The 16820-nt window shown below is 40.9% G+C and overlaps 3 protein-coding genes across 31 annotated transcripts in view; 1 reads left to right on the top strand and 2 right to left on the bottom strand.

The window, feature by feature from the left end:
- LOC119549019 (MAP/microtubule affinity-regulating kinase 3) overlaps nucleotides 1-10073 on the top strand; it is a 33475-nt gene extending 23402 nt beyond the window's left edge. For 8 of the 28 annotated variants that reach the window (XM_037856690.1, XM_037856685.1, XM_037856683.1 and 5 more), the window contains 5 exons: nucleotides 1387-1475; nucleotides 2835-2958; nucleotides 7202-7351; nucleotides 7418-7536; nucleotides 7604-9859. In XM_037856690.1, the coding sequence (XP_037712618.1) occupies nucleotides 1387-1475; nucleotides 2835-2958; nucleotides 7202-7351; nucleotides 7418-7536; nucleotides 7604-7662 (541 nt within the window). In that variant the 3' untranslated portion in view covers nucleotides 7663-9859. Of the gene's footprint in view, nucleotides 1-1386; nucleotides 1476-2834; nucleotides 2959-5389; nucleotides 6788-7201; nucleotides 7352-7417; nucleotides 7537-7603 lie in introns of those variants that run through there. The other 20 variants (XM_037856692.1, XM_037856691.1, XM_037856686.1 and 17 more) reach the window with 6 other exon arrangements.
- LOC119549023 (tubulin-folding cofactor B) lies at nucleotides 9868-11254 on the bottom strand. Its single transcript, XM_037856696.1, has 4 exons — nucleotides 11021-11254; nucleotides 10592-10963; nucleotides 10407-10528; nucleotides 9868-10305 (listed from the first exon to the last, which is right to left on the bottom strand). Exons 1-4 carry the CDS (start codon nucleotides 11141-11143, stop codon nucleotides 10188-10190), a joined length of 735 nt encoding a protein of 244 aa, XP_037712624.1. The 5' UTR covers nucleotides 11144-11254; the 3' UTR covers nucleotides 9868-10187.
- A 549-nt stretch (nucleotides 11255-11803) lies between these two features.
- On the bottom strand, nucleotides 11804-16691 carry LOC119551667 (WD repeat-containing protein 19). 2 transcript variants are annotated; one of them, XM_037861119.1, is made up of 9 exons: nucleotides 16333-16691; nucleotides 15551-16276; nucleotides 14866-15481; nucleotides 14230-14806; nucleotides 13889-14171; nucleotides 13649-13829; nucleotides 12510-13593; nucleotides 12082-12451; nucleotides 11804-12019 (listed from the first exon to the last, which is right to left on the bottom strand). In XM_037861119.1, the coding sequence occupies exons 1-9, from the start codon at nucleotides 16491-16493 to the stop codon at nucleotides 11914-11916; spliced, it is 4104 nt and encodes a 1367-aa protein (XP_037717047.1). In that variant the 5' UTR covers nucleotides 16494-16691; the 3' UTR covers nucleotides 11804-11913. The 2 variants fall into 2 exon arrangements, with proteins under 2 accessions (XP_037717047.1, XP_037717048.1); XM_037861120.1 differs by having other exon boundaries at nucleotides 14866-15478.
- Between the last annotated feature and the right edge of the window lie 129 nt (nucleotides 16692-16820).

The following is a 16820-nucleotide window of genomic DNA, read 5'->3' as shown; positions in this document are numbered from 1 at the left end:
AAATTGAAATCAAGTATCGGGCTTACACCCTAATCAAGTGAATAGTTTTTTATTTCGTATTCGCTTTTGGGAAAGTCCAAACAGTCGCGCGAATTTTAGCGATCGAAACGCAATATTCTAAAATAAGAACTCATTATTTTGTTTGTTTCCTCATGCATGTCTGTCTCTGTCAGTAAAACTCTATTGACTCTACTACCATCGCCAGTATAATTGAATTTTTTTCCATTATTGTGTGTTTTCGTTTAATGTTAATGTTACTGCCTACCAATATCTTAAAAGTCAGTTTGATATAGTTTGTTATTGTGCTGCTGTTGTAACTTTTGTACCTGAACATAATTACTATATGCTCTCCAATGTACGACATCCATGTCTCTAACCGTTTAATTACTACATGCGTATTTCTTCCAACAAAAACTCCTATACTTCTCAACGATTATCGCTTATCGTACTAGGACGTAATGCCATAGACTTATAAAATAACGATCCATTTGAAAATTAGCTCCATCCGAAGTACATGAACTGTTGAAAAACGGATTTTCGATAGCCGGTCGAACGCATGTCCCATCAAATAACGCTTTCATGTAGTTTGGCGGATCCAACCTTCTTGTTTGCCGAGCTTTCCAAATATACTCAACATTCTTGCATATGTCCATGTCCATAAAACCAACGAAACAGTTCAAGTTTGTCGTATCCGATATTATTTATAAGAAACGTATTTTTAAGTGCTTGTCTTCTTAAGAAAATTTACATGATCTATTTTTATTTTTTTCTTTTCATTTTGTTTATGTCTGCGACGTGATCGATAAAACAATAAAACAAAACCATAAACCCTTGGTTAACGTCATCAATTTGTCACATCAATCAAACGAACTGCTTGATTCGCGCTGCTCTGACCATCTACACCACTTGCCTGCCGCCATCCTACATAAAACCCAAAACAAAAACCAATCCCGACCGATCTTGAAATCTTGAATTACCAATTGGCCAATGACGAAACATGGGTAACGCTTTAAACCACACAAAAACCAATCGATCCTGTTCGATTTGTTCCGATTTGATGATGATGACCCAACGCCAATGCCCATTACTCATTCCATCCACCAAAACATTATCACTCACACACAAAACGATCATAACATGTGACGAACGCTCGAACGGTTCTGTACAAACGATAACACATTGCCAAACAAAAACAATCAACAAATATTTAATGGAAAAACAAACAAAAAACCAAAAAAACAACAATCTTATACTGATAAAATCATATTCGTTTCCCGAAATGCGATTCATTGGATTTGAATGTACTCTCCGACGAACTGATTCGATACTGATTTGATTTCCATTCATACCTATGTGTGTATATGTATCGTACTTGTACATATATAGTCTGTTCGATCGACTTAGAATGGCATCGGCTGTTAAATCAAGCAGACACTTTCCAAGGAATGTTCCATCACGTTCAACCTTTCACTCTGGTGAGTTTTCTGTTCACTTATTTTTATTAGTTTTAATAATAATAATTTAATTTTATCCACACCTCCTTCTACTAAAACCCAATCAAAAATAAGCCAAAACTAGGCTAAAATCATTCATAGATGTTAACGAGTAATCGAGAGAGTTGTTTATTTATATTATTTTCGAAACTGAAACTGTTTTCATGCTGCATCCGATAGAACAATCCGATTGTCTCCCGCACTGCACCTCTTTTCCATACATTTTGCATACCAAACGCGCCTCTCTTATTATTTTAACTTCTCAAGCGATTAGTTACTATATAATCAACTCGACCGAACCATTTAACTGAATGTTGTTTTATGTTTTTATACATCGCATCGCTTATGATTTCCGCGATCTAATACTGCACCCCTCTGCACGTTTGTCTAAGTGGATTCGTATTACTAGTATCTCTTTGCCTTTTATACATCGAATCAATCCCAGTTGCCAATCCCGTGCCAACCACCCCAACCCACCCACCTGTAAATATCTATGTGTGTGTTTGGAAATACGGATGGAAAACTATTCATAGCGACCTAAATTACTCAACGGGAGTAAATTGACATTTGTCTGTCTGCATTCAGCTAACGCGATTATACTAAAAATAAAGTTAACTGCGAAATTTGTGTCCATTGGACAAAGTGCAATGTGATTATTGTAGGCGTTATCATATTGATTATATGTATAGTATGCGGGGAATATGTATAATTTTACTGAATCTCTGTATTTTTGCAAATAAATGCCAGTACTTTGCCTTGTTGTTTTGAAGCAATTAAAAAAACAAATAATAAAAAAAAAAAATTTAAAAAAAAAAAAAATTTAAAAAAAAAATATAAAAAAAAATAAAAAATGAAATTCCTAAGTTACAGGTAATCTTAAAAATAAATTACACATTATACCAAAGACGGTATTAAGTTGATAATAAAGCTTTTATAAATTGGCTTTCCTAGAATCAGTAAATAATCCTAAAAGATTGGGTATTAAGAATAAAAGAAGTCAAGTTTTAGCAGTAATAAATATACCCCATTCAGTTAAGTTAACTTTTTTCAAGATGTGTGCAATATATTCTAAACCTTTTCTGTACATTTTCCCCATTAAGTCAAATAGTTCTCAAATGTTAAACCTAGCAAGTAGCGGCTATAGTATATTAGATAGTATATTTCACGTTGCACTTTGAGCCTAACATTGGAGTCGTATGTACGTACTCTGAAGTATTTTAGACTGTGTGTACCTTAGTTATACAAGAAACAGGAATCAGTTAGTTTTTAGATTGTTTTTGTGTACACACCCCGCGGACGTGTACAGTTCGATTCTAACTTTATAACGATTGCAATCCCTAGGTCAAACCAGAGCACGGAACAACACGGCGCTGGAATACTCGGGCACCAGCGGTGCCTCCGGCGACTCCTCCCATCCGGGTCGCATGAGCTTCTTCTCCAAACTCTCCTCACGTTTTAGCAAACGGTAAGTACCTACCTCTTGATAATATCACAAAGTGCCAAATTCATTTCTTCAGTTAATGGAATATTACAAGAAAAGCAAATGCAAACTGCAATTCGATACATTAATCTTTCGTTTGTTATACTTTTTCTTTCATCATTTGGTAATACTTGTTTTCCTTTTTTTTTATAACTTATTTATCGTTTGTTTGATTTTTCTCGTTTATCATTTTATGTTTCATATTTATTTTTGTTTCATTTAATTGCATATCTGCCGCACATATGCACATCCATGTGTGTATGCTCATGTTTATGTTTTGTACCGAGTCCATTCTGCAAACAGTTGTCTGCGGAGACTCCGTTGAAAGTCACTGAAACCAGCCCAAAGTTATCGCTACAAAACGCATTGCAATGCCATGCCCATCAATGCACATAACTAAAACTAAATCTCGTTTAAACTACCCGTTGGATATGCAGAGTTTTTTAAATTCAAAACTTTAAATCGAGTCTAGAAACTATTTTTTGAGCTTAGTTTAGAGGAAGTACAGGCGTAGAGCATTCGGAAATCATGATACGGACACCCGAACTGAAGGAAAGGTAGCGATTATAGTTGGGAAACATGATATAGAATCGGCCAAAGTACAGATTATATCCAGTAGACTGGGCATTTTAACAGTCAAATATTTTTCGTAATTAAAAAATTACAAACAATGCACTTATAGGTTTTATTTTCATGTTCAAGCAAAGTGTTGTGTGCGATTTTTGTGTTGCTTAAAACTGTCAATGTCTTGATATTCATGCAAATACTTTTCTTTGGCCCATCACCCTCTTACTAGTATCACGTTTGTTTAAAATAACTAAACTGCACTCTGTTAAAAACTAATAACTCAAACGAGAGACAAAGAGAGAGAGACAGGTGATTTAATTTTCAAGTTATATAAAGACAGCTACCCCCAAAAGCTCCCATATTAACCGACATAACTGCTATGCAACTGCGCAAGTTTTTCGACCGTTTAGGATAATGTTACAATTAACCCAATTTAGAAAACGCAGATAATAAAAACAAAAAGACAACCAGCACTTGCATTCGTTTGCATGATGGATGATAATAAGTGTAATGGGCGCAATTTTATTATTGGTTAAATTTTCTTTTAATGCAAACAAGCTAAATCATAACTATGAAATGGTTGAATATCTTCCACTAATGATATGCACATGTTTTGTATATGGAATTTCTTTTCTGTTTTTCTGTTTTTGTTTCTTTTATCCATTTATTGAACCGAAAGACTTTCAGAAGGAAAGTATGTACACTCCATGTATATACCACGAACACCTAACACAAACACACACATAACGAACACCCAGGACTTTTGCTTAAGAACGAACTCGAACTGGCATATGCACCCCATCGGTCCGATGCACTCACTGTACCCCTAAGTTTTGGTCGTTCCGTTGGGTTCGGTGGTTCGGTGGATCAATGGGTCGGTGAGGATGCGAGGCATTCGGGTGCATATGCCGGTTCGGTCCATATTAGTCTAGACGCTCGCAATGCATTGCTAAAACATTTGTATTCCTATCCATATTTAGTTAGCATACATACGTACCATACTACTTACATATGTACATAATATATTCTGAATGTGGCTCAGCCTTAGTGACTGTGAATTTGACTTGCCTATTCGGTCGGGATATACCATATACTATATTAAAGTGTCAGTGTCATCAATGTCTCGAGTTATCATGCCTGACTGTCGATCGATCAATTGCAATAAACGAAATAATACGGAACTCTAACTATCACATCGATCGCAATATTCGAATCCAAAAATCCGCCTCTGATTCAGGTGCAAAACAAATACAAAACCTATACATACAAGCATATGTGACAACGTGCAAAATACATGTTATACGGAACTGAATCCATAATCTGATTATCTGATTGGCCGGCAACCAAGGGCCAACGTCTGTCGCTTCCTCTCTACGCTCTCAAAATCTCCGTCACACCTTTAGTTTGTTTTATTCCCGATTGATTTCTTACAAAAAGCATCTATATAAATATTACGTAGTCTTTCTAATCCTGTATATCCACGTTTGCTTTTGTACAACTATGTACTTCCATTATATCACCTCACGCTAGGAAGGCTCTTTTGTTATTGTCTATTTCTTTCATTTATTAAATACATGATTCAATTAATTACTATATTGCTCTTTGACAAAAAAAAGAAAAAAAGAATTATGTGAAATGTACCATGTACAATGTACTACCCATCAGTTGAAGAACAATTGCGTTTACTTTTCTTTTTCTATGAAGAAACATGAAAAATGAAACAACTTACCATTATTCCGTTTTATTCCTATCTGTCTTCTTTGGTTTCATTTCTGGTATTTGTTTTACCCATTATTAATATTTTTTCCAGCCGTGAATAATTTGTTTAAAATTTTTTCTTTAATTTTAGGCCAAACCAGTAATTAACAAAACAAGCATTAACTACTTCTTGTTAATAGTTCTAAAACTGAAACTGAAACAAACGATTCCCCTAGAGTAAACGCGCGTGACGGAGAGGTTCAGATATGAACAGACAGACACAGATATGGTCGAATCCAATCGGATCGCTCGGATCGGATCAGATCGGGATACGATACTGTTCCCTTTGCCGTTGCCGATCCGATATCGATATCGATAGCGCTTTCGATTTCAATTCCGATTCCGGTTTCGATTCGAACCCCTTCAAATGAACACCGACAACGTTGAGTTCCGTTGCGTTAATTGAAATTTCACAAATACGCCTATGTTTTATTACAATTATTAACTAATTATACATATAAATTTATATAAATTAAAGATACATATACATATATATATTTAAAAGTAAAGCAACCACAAACAAAAATAACGAAACCCTTTGTTTTCATTGTTTGTAAAACGATGCGAGGAGCGACCAGCAAAAGGCAATAAAAGATATATAAAAAATTATACAAAACGAAACGAAACCGAAACAAACAAAAAAATCAAATAAGAAACGCAAGTTATGATTAATGCAATAATCAGAGAGAATCCTGACTACAATTGCTGTCACTGTCACGATTATGGATTATATTAACTGCTAAATACTACACCTACGAGTACTACCTAAACTACATATATATTTATGTTAAATGCGTATCGCAATTATAGTTAATAAAATATGAAATATCACTGAGGAGGTGAACGTGAGATGAAACTGCAAAAAGTAAATTAACTTAAGCCTAACTCAACTAAACCGATCTGAACCGAACTAGTGTGGTGTTTTCGCCTACATCATTATCTTATAATGACCACAATAAAACACCAAAACACCAAGAAGTTGCTAATTTTGTAACGATGATCTTGAATTTTATTTAGCTATCTTTGTATTTATATGTATGTGTATGTATGTATGGATCTGTATTTGTATTTCGAAATGAGCTTGAATTAAATTGTATCCGTGGATCATACAATCAGATATCAACCAACCAACCAACCAAACAGCCAGCCAGCCAACTAACGATCTTGCAATTCATAATCACCCAGAAGCCAGATGTGCAGCGTATCTAGTATTTAAGCATACCACGTAGTCACTAAAAAACAAAAACAAAGCGATACATAAAAAATTATACTTAAATTCAAGGAATAACAATGTATTACCACTAGTGCATGTGACCATTTTATTTGTACAGATGATTATCTATAGATCGTGTTATTATCGGGCGCCTTCAGTGGCTCGATCAGTAGTTATCTATACATATTAAGTTTCAAAGAAATAACGCATAATTAAAACAATTGATAATTTAATAAATCCATAATAAATGATGTGAAACATTTGTGAGCAAAAGAATATCCCCACATGCATTTCTATTTTATTTAATTATCCATTAACACTTGCATTTGCTGGCCACGAAACATTAGGAGTGGTTAAAACTGCTGGGAGTTCAGTTAAGTTAATTCTAATAAAGCGATTGCAACTTTTGGGAGTAAAATTTGATTTTTAAAGATAACTGATTTACTAAGAGATTAAGAAAAAATCCTTGCCTGGTTCTTTAAAAAGTAAAAACAAAGATATCATTTACCTTGATTTAATTTTAAAAGCTTGCAGCTTGTGTGGTTATTAAAAAAACTAATTTAAAGACTCGTAAAATGAAAGATCAGAACACAACTCTACAATTCCAAGTGAAAGAGTGAATAACGTACATATGTTACGGCTGCGGGCCGTGAAAATGTCGATATTATAAATTGGTTATGTATTTTTCAGTCCATCGGCCACAGATGAGTCGGCGAAACCAAGGGTCTTACGATTCACATGGTCCATGAAGACCACATCGCCACTTATGCCCGAACAGATAATGCAAAAGATCAGGGAAGTGCTTGACCAGAACAACTGCGACTACGAGCAGCGCGAGCGGTGAGTAATAATTAAAAGTTATTAAATATATGGTGGACTTATAGACATATCTTTCATCGACATTAGATTCGTCCTTTGGTGCGTGCATGGAGATCCAAATACCGACTCCCTGGTGCAGTGGGAAATTGAGGTGTGCAAGCTGCCACGCCTGTCCCTTAATGGAGTGCGCTTCAAGCGAATTTCGGGTAGGCTTTTAATGAGTTATGAAGTAAAGCTTTTGTAATATCTGTAATATATTTATTGCTCTCGCAGGCACCAGCATTGGCTTCAAGAACATTGCGTCTCGCATTGCTTTTGACCTCCGGCTGTGACTTAACCAAACGAACAACGAGGGATATGCGGCCGCCGCCGCCGCCTTGCGGCCTACTGATCCAACCGACAACATATCCACCGCCAACTGTCGGAGGGCCAGCAACGACAGCACCTCCCGGCTGTCGGAGCTATCGCTGCTATGCCGCTCACTAACCAGCCAGCAGGGCTCCCAGCGACGCAAGAAGAGCCGGCTGTCCACTGGCGGCAGCGAGGATCAGAAGAAATCCAACTCGTTGCTATCGGCGTTCCAAATGTACTCGCCCTTCAGTTCCAAGGAGAACTTGCAGTCCGGCGAGGAGGTGCAAGATCTTCAGGTGATTGACACACAACCAGGACATTCTGTTGATGTGCCTCTCTTCGCTGACTTCAGCCCAATAAATCCGATTATGGAGGAGGATGCTGAAGGCGTTGAGGGCAAAACCAGTGAAGCCAAGGGCCTTGGCGGTGGGAGTGGACAAAAGGGCAAAGGCGATGGTGGCGGCGGCGGCGGCAGCAGCAGCAGCGGCGGTGGGGGCAATCGATTGAAGAGAAACATCAAGCACACCGGGAGCCTGATTGTGCGCAAATTGACTGCCGGCAGGCACAGTGATGCGGACAAAAAGGGTGCGACTGGAAAGAAGGAGAAGGAGCAACAGCAGGAGGCGGCGGCCACGGATAAGGAGAAACCAAGCAGCAAGCCGGAGGGCAAAGTAGCCATGCTACGCACCACAACCCTCTAATGCAATGGAACATGGACGTAGCATGGGTATACGATTAATTGTGGGGCAGTTTGTATCTATTGAATGAACGATTATGAAGGCAATGCGGCGAATCCCAGCTGGAATCTCAAGAAAATATTAATGTTAGCATCTCTCCGTAGATCAAACGTATTGAATATATAAACTACACATTACAATCAAGCAGACAAACTCCTCTATCTATCCACACTGACATGCATTAGCACCCGCATAAATACGCACATATTTACATACGTTAATTAATAGGAACCTAGTTAATGGGCCAGCAATATTGGTCATCGAGCCACACGCAAGTTGAAACACACGTGAATACAAGGGTACCAGAAACACCACTCAATAAAATAATAACAATAAATATTAACAAGAAACCAATCAACGCTCTATAAACTGCATTTATGTGTCGATATCCAGTGAACAATTTTTGCTTGGCAAACAAACGATCAAAGAACAGAAATTAATACAGATAGATATCCGACTCGGGTTGTTTCTTTTTTAAAGCCAGATTTTCAAGAATATCGGATGTGGCAGCATATAACGCTAGCGTCGTGGTGAGATTTTGTTCATAATATATCAATGATCGTATCGCAAATCCGATAGCCGAAACTCTAACTCTACTATTTATATAAAAATGTGCCCAACTCCGAACCCAATACCATCTATTGTAATTATTAGACCCGTGCTCGAATATGTAGTTGGTACTTATACCTGACATTTTTGTTTATTTCCTTCAATTAAAACAGTTCATAGAACAGACAGATAACAAATGTATGTATAATACTGTTAAGGCTACAAATTTACTAACACCACAATTCTGGAACATGCAACACTTAGATGCAATAATGGCCAATTGTTACCTAGTTTCCACTAAGTTCACTTACCCCCGAGGAAAAGACGAGCCAGTGGCTTTTTAACGCCAGTCTACACGCTATTGTTGAATGTTTCTGAAGCAGACCGTAGTGTGTTACGAAAAAAAAAGTAAATGGGGTTTGAAGGCGGAGCGATCTCAAGTGAGATGTAGAAAAAAGACGACCATTTATCTAAGTTGTGGAGGCTCAAAAAAAACAGTCTATATATACCAAAACATATACATAGTTGCACATCAAGTTGTCTTCATCATGATTGTAACGCATTTCTGTAATTCTTAACTTTCGAGAGAAGCATGCATCGTTTTATATAATTGTTGTTAAATGACAGCTAATTGAAACTTATTAATAATTACTAGGACTAGGCAAGAACGCGCATAAACACACATAAGTATATAATACATGCATAAATATATAAAGCAAGCAGCTTATTACATATACGCCGAAAGATATACCCAGTAGAAAGCCGGACTCCCTTCCCGAAAAGAGACATATATCTACGTAAGCATTGCTATAACTACACCTTTTCTATGTTTTTTGTTGTCAGCAATCTGCGGTCAGTAATAAAAATTCACGCTCCCCAGATCCACAATGCACAATTTGCTAGTTGTATACTCATTTCTGGTATTTATTTTGGTTTACAAGCGATTGAGTTAATGTAAAACAAAGCGAAATGATTGAGAACACCAGTAAATCAGAATTATGATAAAGCCGATTATAGAATTTACGAATAATCATGTTGTAAGAATATCTGATATACATACATACATAGATGTTTTAATTAATAAATACAAAATGGCATAACTATAATTAGTGTTGTGGTTTCATGCGTACAAATAATTTAAGTGGTTTGTAAGTCTTCTTGTTAAAGTGGCATGTGCGATGCGGAGATGTAGCGAACTTTGGGTGGGCCCGCCAATATTTTCAGAGTTCGTCATCTGTGTTGAATTCTTCTGGCGGAAAGTCGCCAACCGTGACGGATAATGGCGATACAAAGCCGCCGTAATTTGGAGCACAGCTAAAGTAGGCCTTGCCGCCGAAACTGTAATGGGAAAATAGAGGGGTTCGGTTTAGAAAGAAGTGGATTTTTGATGGAAACTTAAAGTAAGAATTAATGGAATTTCAAACCGAACAGTAAGTTACCTTCCATTGTTTTTGCCCAGTGGTTCGTCGTATTCAATGCCAATGAAATGACCAGTTTTTCCTTCTAATTGACCATTATACCTAATCGTTCCACGTCTGGTTGGATTACCGGGCACGGCGACCTGAAGGAGAACTAGCTAGTTAAGTAAATGATTCCGGTTCTATTCAATGGTTAACTACTTCACCTCGCATCTGCCACCCAGAACGCAGAGCTCCGCCCTTTTTAGAATCTCCTCCGCCTGTTGGCGCTTCTTCTCCTCCGCCTGCTGCCTCTCCTCCTCGTTGTACTTTCCCATGCGATTCTGCTTAAGGTAACTGCGTACGGAATCGGTTCTCTGGTCGTACTGATCCATGGACAGTTCGAATTTCTCGACAGAAGCACTGTCGAAAGAGAAGGTAGCGAAGCTGTCGATCACATGCAGACGAAGGCCATCACAGTTGACATAGTAACCCAGCTGGGCGTCGTTGTTGTCCATCGTGGCTAAGCAGTTTTCCCCCTTGAAGACCTGCACCTTCATGGTGCCCGCACTTCCGCCCGTCAATATCTCCAGCTTGCTCTATAAAGGGAAATATTAAAGTATTATTCACATATATTGATCCATTGAAAAACCCACCTTGAGCTGAGCCACTGTTAGATCCTTCGCGAACTTGACCTCGAAGGCCACTGCATCATTGTGCGAATTGGACACATTTGCCTTGACGAAATCGGATTTGCCCGATTCAACTATGTGCGACATCTTGCAATCCTTGGAAAATATTACGATGGAGAAACTGACTTGTAGAATTGTCCAGAAAAACCGTATGTTATGCGGCTATATTGATTGAAAAGGTGACTAACAAATACCGTGTAGGCAGTAATATAAAAAAACACTAAAGCGTTTTATGGAGCTTAGACGAAAATACTAAAAAAATACCATGAATTGCCGTTACGGTTGGACTATTTTTAATGTATTCAAAATGGGAAAAGTTAATTTGAAAGAAATAGGCGCTGTTGTTCTGTTCCAGACTTTCTTATTTATTTTGATGACAGGTACTTTACAAAAACTTGCACAGACTTCTTTTCTTCAAAATATTTTGAAAACTAACTCAGGATATAAACAGTAAGTTATTATTACTACAATAACTTATTTGACACCTTTTTTTCAACAAACTGTGCAAAGTTCAATCAATTCTCAAAAGTGTAAGCAGGAGTATGCAGAAACCTTGTTTATATGTACATACATAGTTATCATTCCCCTTATCCAAAATAATTTTGTTGAATTTTCTAACACATTTATAAAGGTAGAAAAGCGCACTTGAAGTTCAAGATGATAAGTGTGCCAACACTTAAGTTCGTCACTGTACATAGTTATCATTTCCGAACCCATTGAGAAAATTATATCAGCTGCATAATCGTAGGTGTTTTATGAAGTGTATTTTGTGCTTTGCAACTTATATTTATATATTTTTGGTGTTGTGATGTGATGTGCAGTCTATTGGTTTTCTTCAGTCCTTTAATGTTTTCATCTTAAGAAGCTGCCAGTATGTAAGGACGAATGTCCTCAACATCCAGGAGCTGTTCCGGAGCCACGTTTTCGCCACACATGGGACACTCTCCATTCTCCGACAGAATACTGGACATACATAAAAAAAGTAATTAGTTTTATAAAAGAGACAGTGATAATCTAGAACTGACTTCTCCATTTCGGCGCGGAAACAAAGAAAATCGCATTGTGGACATGAGGTCATGAGCTGCTTGATGATGTGCTGACCAGTGGCGATGCAAATGGGCAGTGTGGTCTTGCAACTGTAGCAGGTCACTTCCATGTTGGCCAGGTTCGAGTCGCAGATGGGACACTCCATGGTCTCGTCGTCGATTTCATCCCTTAACTGCTTGATTCCCTTGGGAGCCTTGCGCACAATCGACTCGATCTTCTTTGCATATCGGGAGTCCAGTTGATTCCGATAATCCGGACGCATCAGAGTGGAGGCATAGGTAAACGCCGACTTCTTAAGACCAGCTCGATGACACTCAATAACCGTGGAGGTCAGAATAGGAATGATATCTGTTAAAATAGCCATAAATCAATAACCACATATAAACCTATATGATTAGATTCTTACGCTCTGGAAACTGGGATATACAGGCGGCCACTTGGACCAAAAGTTTGGCGGCTAGCAAATGATTGCCCAGTTTTACGTGAATTCGGACCAGGGTGTAGCGATGTAGCAAGATGAACTGGTGTCTCATCTCAGCCGTAACTGAAAGATTATTCCGTCGCAGTTCCTGGTACATGGAGTAGAGCAGATCCCTTGCCGACTTGTAGTTTCCAGCAAGCTGTTCCTGGTTGGCAATAATCACCGCCGTCTTGGCCGCATCCTTATAGTGCTTCCTTGCCATGTACAAACGGAATAGATACCGTGGATCCTTTGGTACTCCATCCACTTCGCCCAACAGAAACTCGATGAGTTGGGAGGCAAGCTGCTCGTTGTTCGAGGTGGCCACACAGTCAATGGCCAGCGACAGAGAGACCTGCTCCTCGTTGTTAAAAGCCGAGGCTTTAAGCAGAAACCTCAACGCCTTGGTAAACTCTCTGGCCAGGAAGTAATACTTGCCAGCCAGTAGGGTATACTTTTCACCCTCAAAGTAATGTGCCAGTGCCAAATAATCCGAGGATTTGGCATTCTCATATCGCTCTAGGAGCTCTCCGTGACGCCTCAACTTGTTGTGTCGTTGGGCAAGGGCGAACGCCTCCTCCACGCAGCCGCAGATGACAAGAAACTGGAGTGCCTGCTCCACATCGCCGATCTTCTGGTAAAACTTGGCCAGCAGTTTGGCCGAGTCCATTGAACGTGACTCCAAAACGATTTCAGAGGCTGCATGGGGATCGCACAGGTGGTCCAGATAGATCCTAACACAGGCATCCAAATCACCGGCAATACGGTAGCTTCTTATTGCCTCCTCAAAGTGACCATCGTTCTCTTTAGCCTTTGCATAAGCTGCATGAAGTTTGGTGCTTTTGACCTTGGGTAGGACATTATTGGCCTTGTTCCACATCTTTAAGGCAATATAGTGGCCACAGGCCTCATCATAGAAACCACCGCGTTCGTACAATCCTGCTGCCTCGGTAAGATGTCCCACGGTGGCCAACAGCTCCGCGCAGTCAAACAAAAGCTGCTGATCCTCTAGCTCCACGGCATATTGAATCTTTAAGGAAAAACAATATCATTATATGAGTTAACTTAAATAATAAGTGGTTTACCCCACGTCTGAAGTCTCCTGCTCGGATAGACGTTCTTGCAATGCCCATTTTGCAGAGACGCACATGCTCCTCGAATTCGGGAGAACTCTCCATTAAAGCAACAGTATCAGCATCCTTACTGTTGATCAAATCCTCCTTGTAGCCCTTCTCGTAGTGATAAAGAGCATCTGCATAGTTGCCACTGCAAAGGAACAAACGGCAATTAAATCTGAGGTCACGATAAATTATTGGATGCCTTACGTAAACTCCAACTGCTGAGCATACTCCCTAGCTATGTAGGGAACCTCTTGGGGATCGTTCTTGTGGGCCAGGAGCAGTGCCTGATCCCATTGCAGCAGATCCCGACAGAGTTCCAGAGCAGCCCTGGTGTAAACTCCTCTTAACATGTGCTCCTTGGCCTGATCGTACTGGGCCAAAAGCATACAACAGCAGCCGACTAGCATGTCCAAATCCTCGACGTAGCCCAGTTCCTCCAAAGCATTTACCAGAGCAGCATCACCCAGCTGACGATAGGCTCGAATTGCTGTTAGTAGATAATTTGTTTAAGTAATAACTAAGCTGAAGGAAATCATTTATCTCACCTGTATCCGGTTCCAGATCAGCAATGGCCTGTTCTCCAAACTCCCGCCAGGCGCTACTCTGGTTCATCTGCTTGCACACCTTGTAGGCCTCGTCATAGTTCCTCAGCCGCAGAAGCACCTGAAGATTAGCTGTCTGACTGTTGCTGGGATTCACGACATGGGTGCTGAGGGTCTGGGTGGCATACTGACCACCGTCTACATGCAGCGCCATTTCCCCGCCACAGAGCAACAAAGGAAATTGACCCGGATTCAGCTTGGACTCGCCCACCTTCAAGGTGTGTGTCCCCTGCACAGAGTGTCGCACAAAGGCGTGGGTATTCACGATCCTCGCATCATAGCTGATGAAGATGTTCGGTTGCGTGAGATCCCAGAGACAGCCGAGGCACTGCTTGGGAATATCCGGGATGAGCAAAGCCTCCTCCACGACGGGTAGAAACAGATAACTCTGGGAATGGTCGTCTATAAATATGACTTTGGTGCCTTCGATATCCATGTAGAGTTGCCGGATGCCCATACTATGCCTGTAGATGGTGCAGCTATCCCATTTTTCCAACGAGTAGAAAACCAGGTGGCCTATCTGGGAATCCAAAGAGAACGTGGATATTCTACTAAGAAGATAGAGGTTCTAATACTCACATCCGTAGCAAAAATCAGCAGCTCCTGACTAAGGGCAAAGCATGTGATCACCGCATCACTAGGCATGTTGGGCAATGCGGTGGGGAAAACTGTCTGTAACTTATCCTTGCAGTTAGGATTGTCGGTGGCGATGGCCTGGAGGATCAGCTGGGGTGGACAGAGGGCGGCACAGTAGTCCGCATTAAGCTTCATGCTCTCCACGCTTCGTGGGAAGTCACGTTCGCTTAATGGACGCGGCTCTTCGCCCAGACTCTTTCCGAGATCATAGAACCATACGTGCTTTTCAATTCCTGCAGCAAAATTATAAGGACCCACGGCCATGAAGGTGGGCTCTCCCTCTAGGGGCAGGCGGAAAGGCAGCATCTTGGTCTTGTCCGGGGCATACACATAGATGGACACCTCGGCCAGACTGCTCAAGAGCACAATGCGGGGCGCAGAAACGGCAAACAGATTGGGCAGCTTGGTCACATAGATGTAGACAGTGCCATTGTTCGTGGTCACCGCCAGTAGTTGGCCATCGGGCGACCAATCGATCATCTGAACGCCCGCATGGTCAGGCACTGTAATGATTCGCTCCGTCTCCTGGAGATTTGTAATAGAGTGAATCTTGATGCTGCTTAAAGAATACAAGAAAATCATCCTTTTATCCTTTGTCTCTAATATATAAATCTATCTAAATAGTCACCTGTCATCCCCGCAGGAGGCCACTATGTCCAGTGTGGGGCAATAGGCCAAACCGGTCAACGTGTCCTTGTGGTTCTTCACCTGCCACAGTTCCTGACCCACGTCCTTGGGATGCGTGGAGATGGCCACCACATGCCCGTTGGAGAAGCCCAGCAGTATGTAGCCATCGCCGAACCACTTGTGCTGCATCAGCGATCCGTAGCGACTCTGGAAGCCCAGCTCCGTGGGATTCTCCGGCTCGGGCAGATAGTAGAGGAACAAGGTGCGCTTGCCGATGATCATGCTGATGGCATTGTCGCCGGCAATGCGTTCGTCGTTGGCCATTTCGGCAAAGTACATGTCGGTGGGAGCATCCCGCAGCTGGACGACGCGCACCGTGTCCCCATCCTCGTTGCTCAGCGAGAAGCTCTTGTCCTCCGAACCGAGGGCCAGCAGATTCTGGGCAGACCAGGCGCCGCAGGTGATTCGCTTGCTGTGCTTGCCCAGCACCGGAGTGGGTCGCTTTCCACTGCGGTGATTGTAGATGGCCAGATTTCCGCGTCCGGTGCCCACGGCCAGTAGTTGCTGCTGCTTGGACCAGAGGATGCAGGTCAACGGGTCCCGCAGGCCCGTCTCCACGCTGATCTTCTCCTGGCTGTTGTAGTCCCACAGCGTTATGTTCGGGGAGCCACTGGTGATGATGCCCAGCAAGTCGCCCTCTTGGTCCCAGGCGAATCCCGAACAGAGTCTGGAGGTGGAGATGATCCATTAGTGGGCATTAATGGTGGAACTGGAATAGCTCACCCTGAGAGTATGATGCGCTGCACCAGCTGTCCCTGGCGATTGTACAGAGCCACGGAGCCATCGGTTCCAGTTGTGGCCAGCAGAGCCTTCTGCCAAATGAAGTACACATCTCCGATCCCGTGCGGTTCCTCATATTTGTAGAGTATCTTCTCAAAGGACATTATTGGCTCTGTTTCTATTTTGCGGGAGCGAACATTCTGCAATTTACTATTTTCCGGCTTTTGTTTATGACTTTTCCGTTTCCATGGCAGCGGCGACTACAACTACTAGTGCAATTTCACCTGTGTAGCTGAATTCCTATTGCACCTGTTGAATTTCGCACTGGCTTTTGAGTAGTTGCCAAAGCAGTTGGTTGCATACTTATTTAAGTTAATTTTTAATAAAGTAAGGTGTATAAAACGTTTTAATTTGTAATTGTTTTGTTAAATGCTCAAACTAAATTTTAAATTTCAAATACATTAAGTAACGACTTTTGGCGCTAGTCAACA

Source organism: Drosophila subpulchrella, chromosome 2R (genome assembly GCF_014743375.2).
Source record: "Drosophila subpulchrella strain 33 F10 #4 breed RU33 chromosome 2R, RU_Dsub_v1.1 Primary Assembly, whole genome shotgun sequence".
Lineage (NCBI taxonomy): Eukaryota > Metazoa > Arthropoda > Insecta > Diptera > Drosophilidae > Drosophila > Drosophila subpulchrella.
Note: the sequence above shows the minus strand (reverse complement) of the source record. Positions and strands in the feature narration are given on the sequence as shown.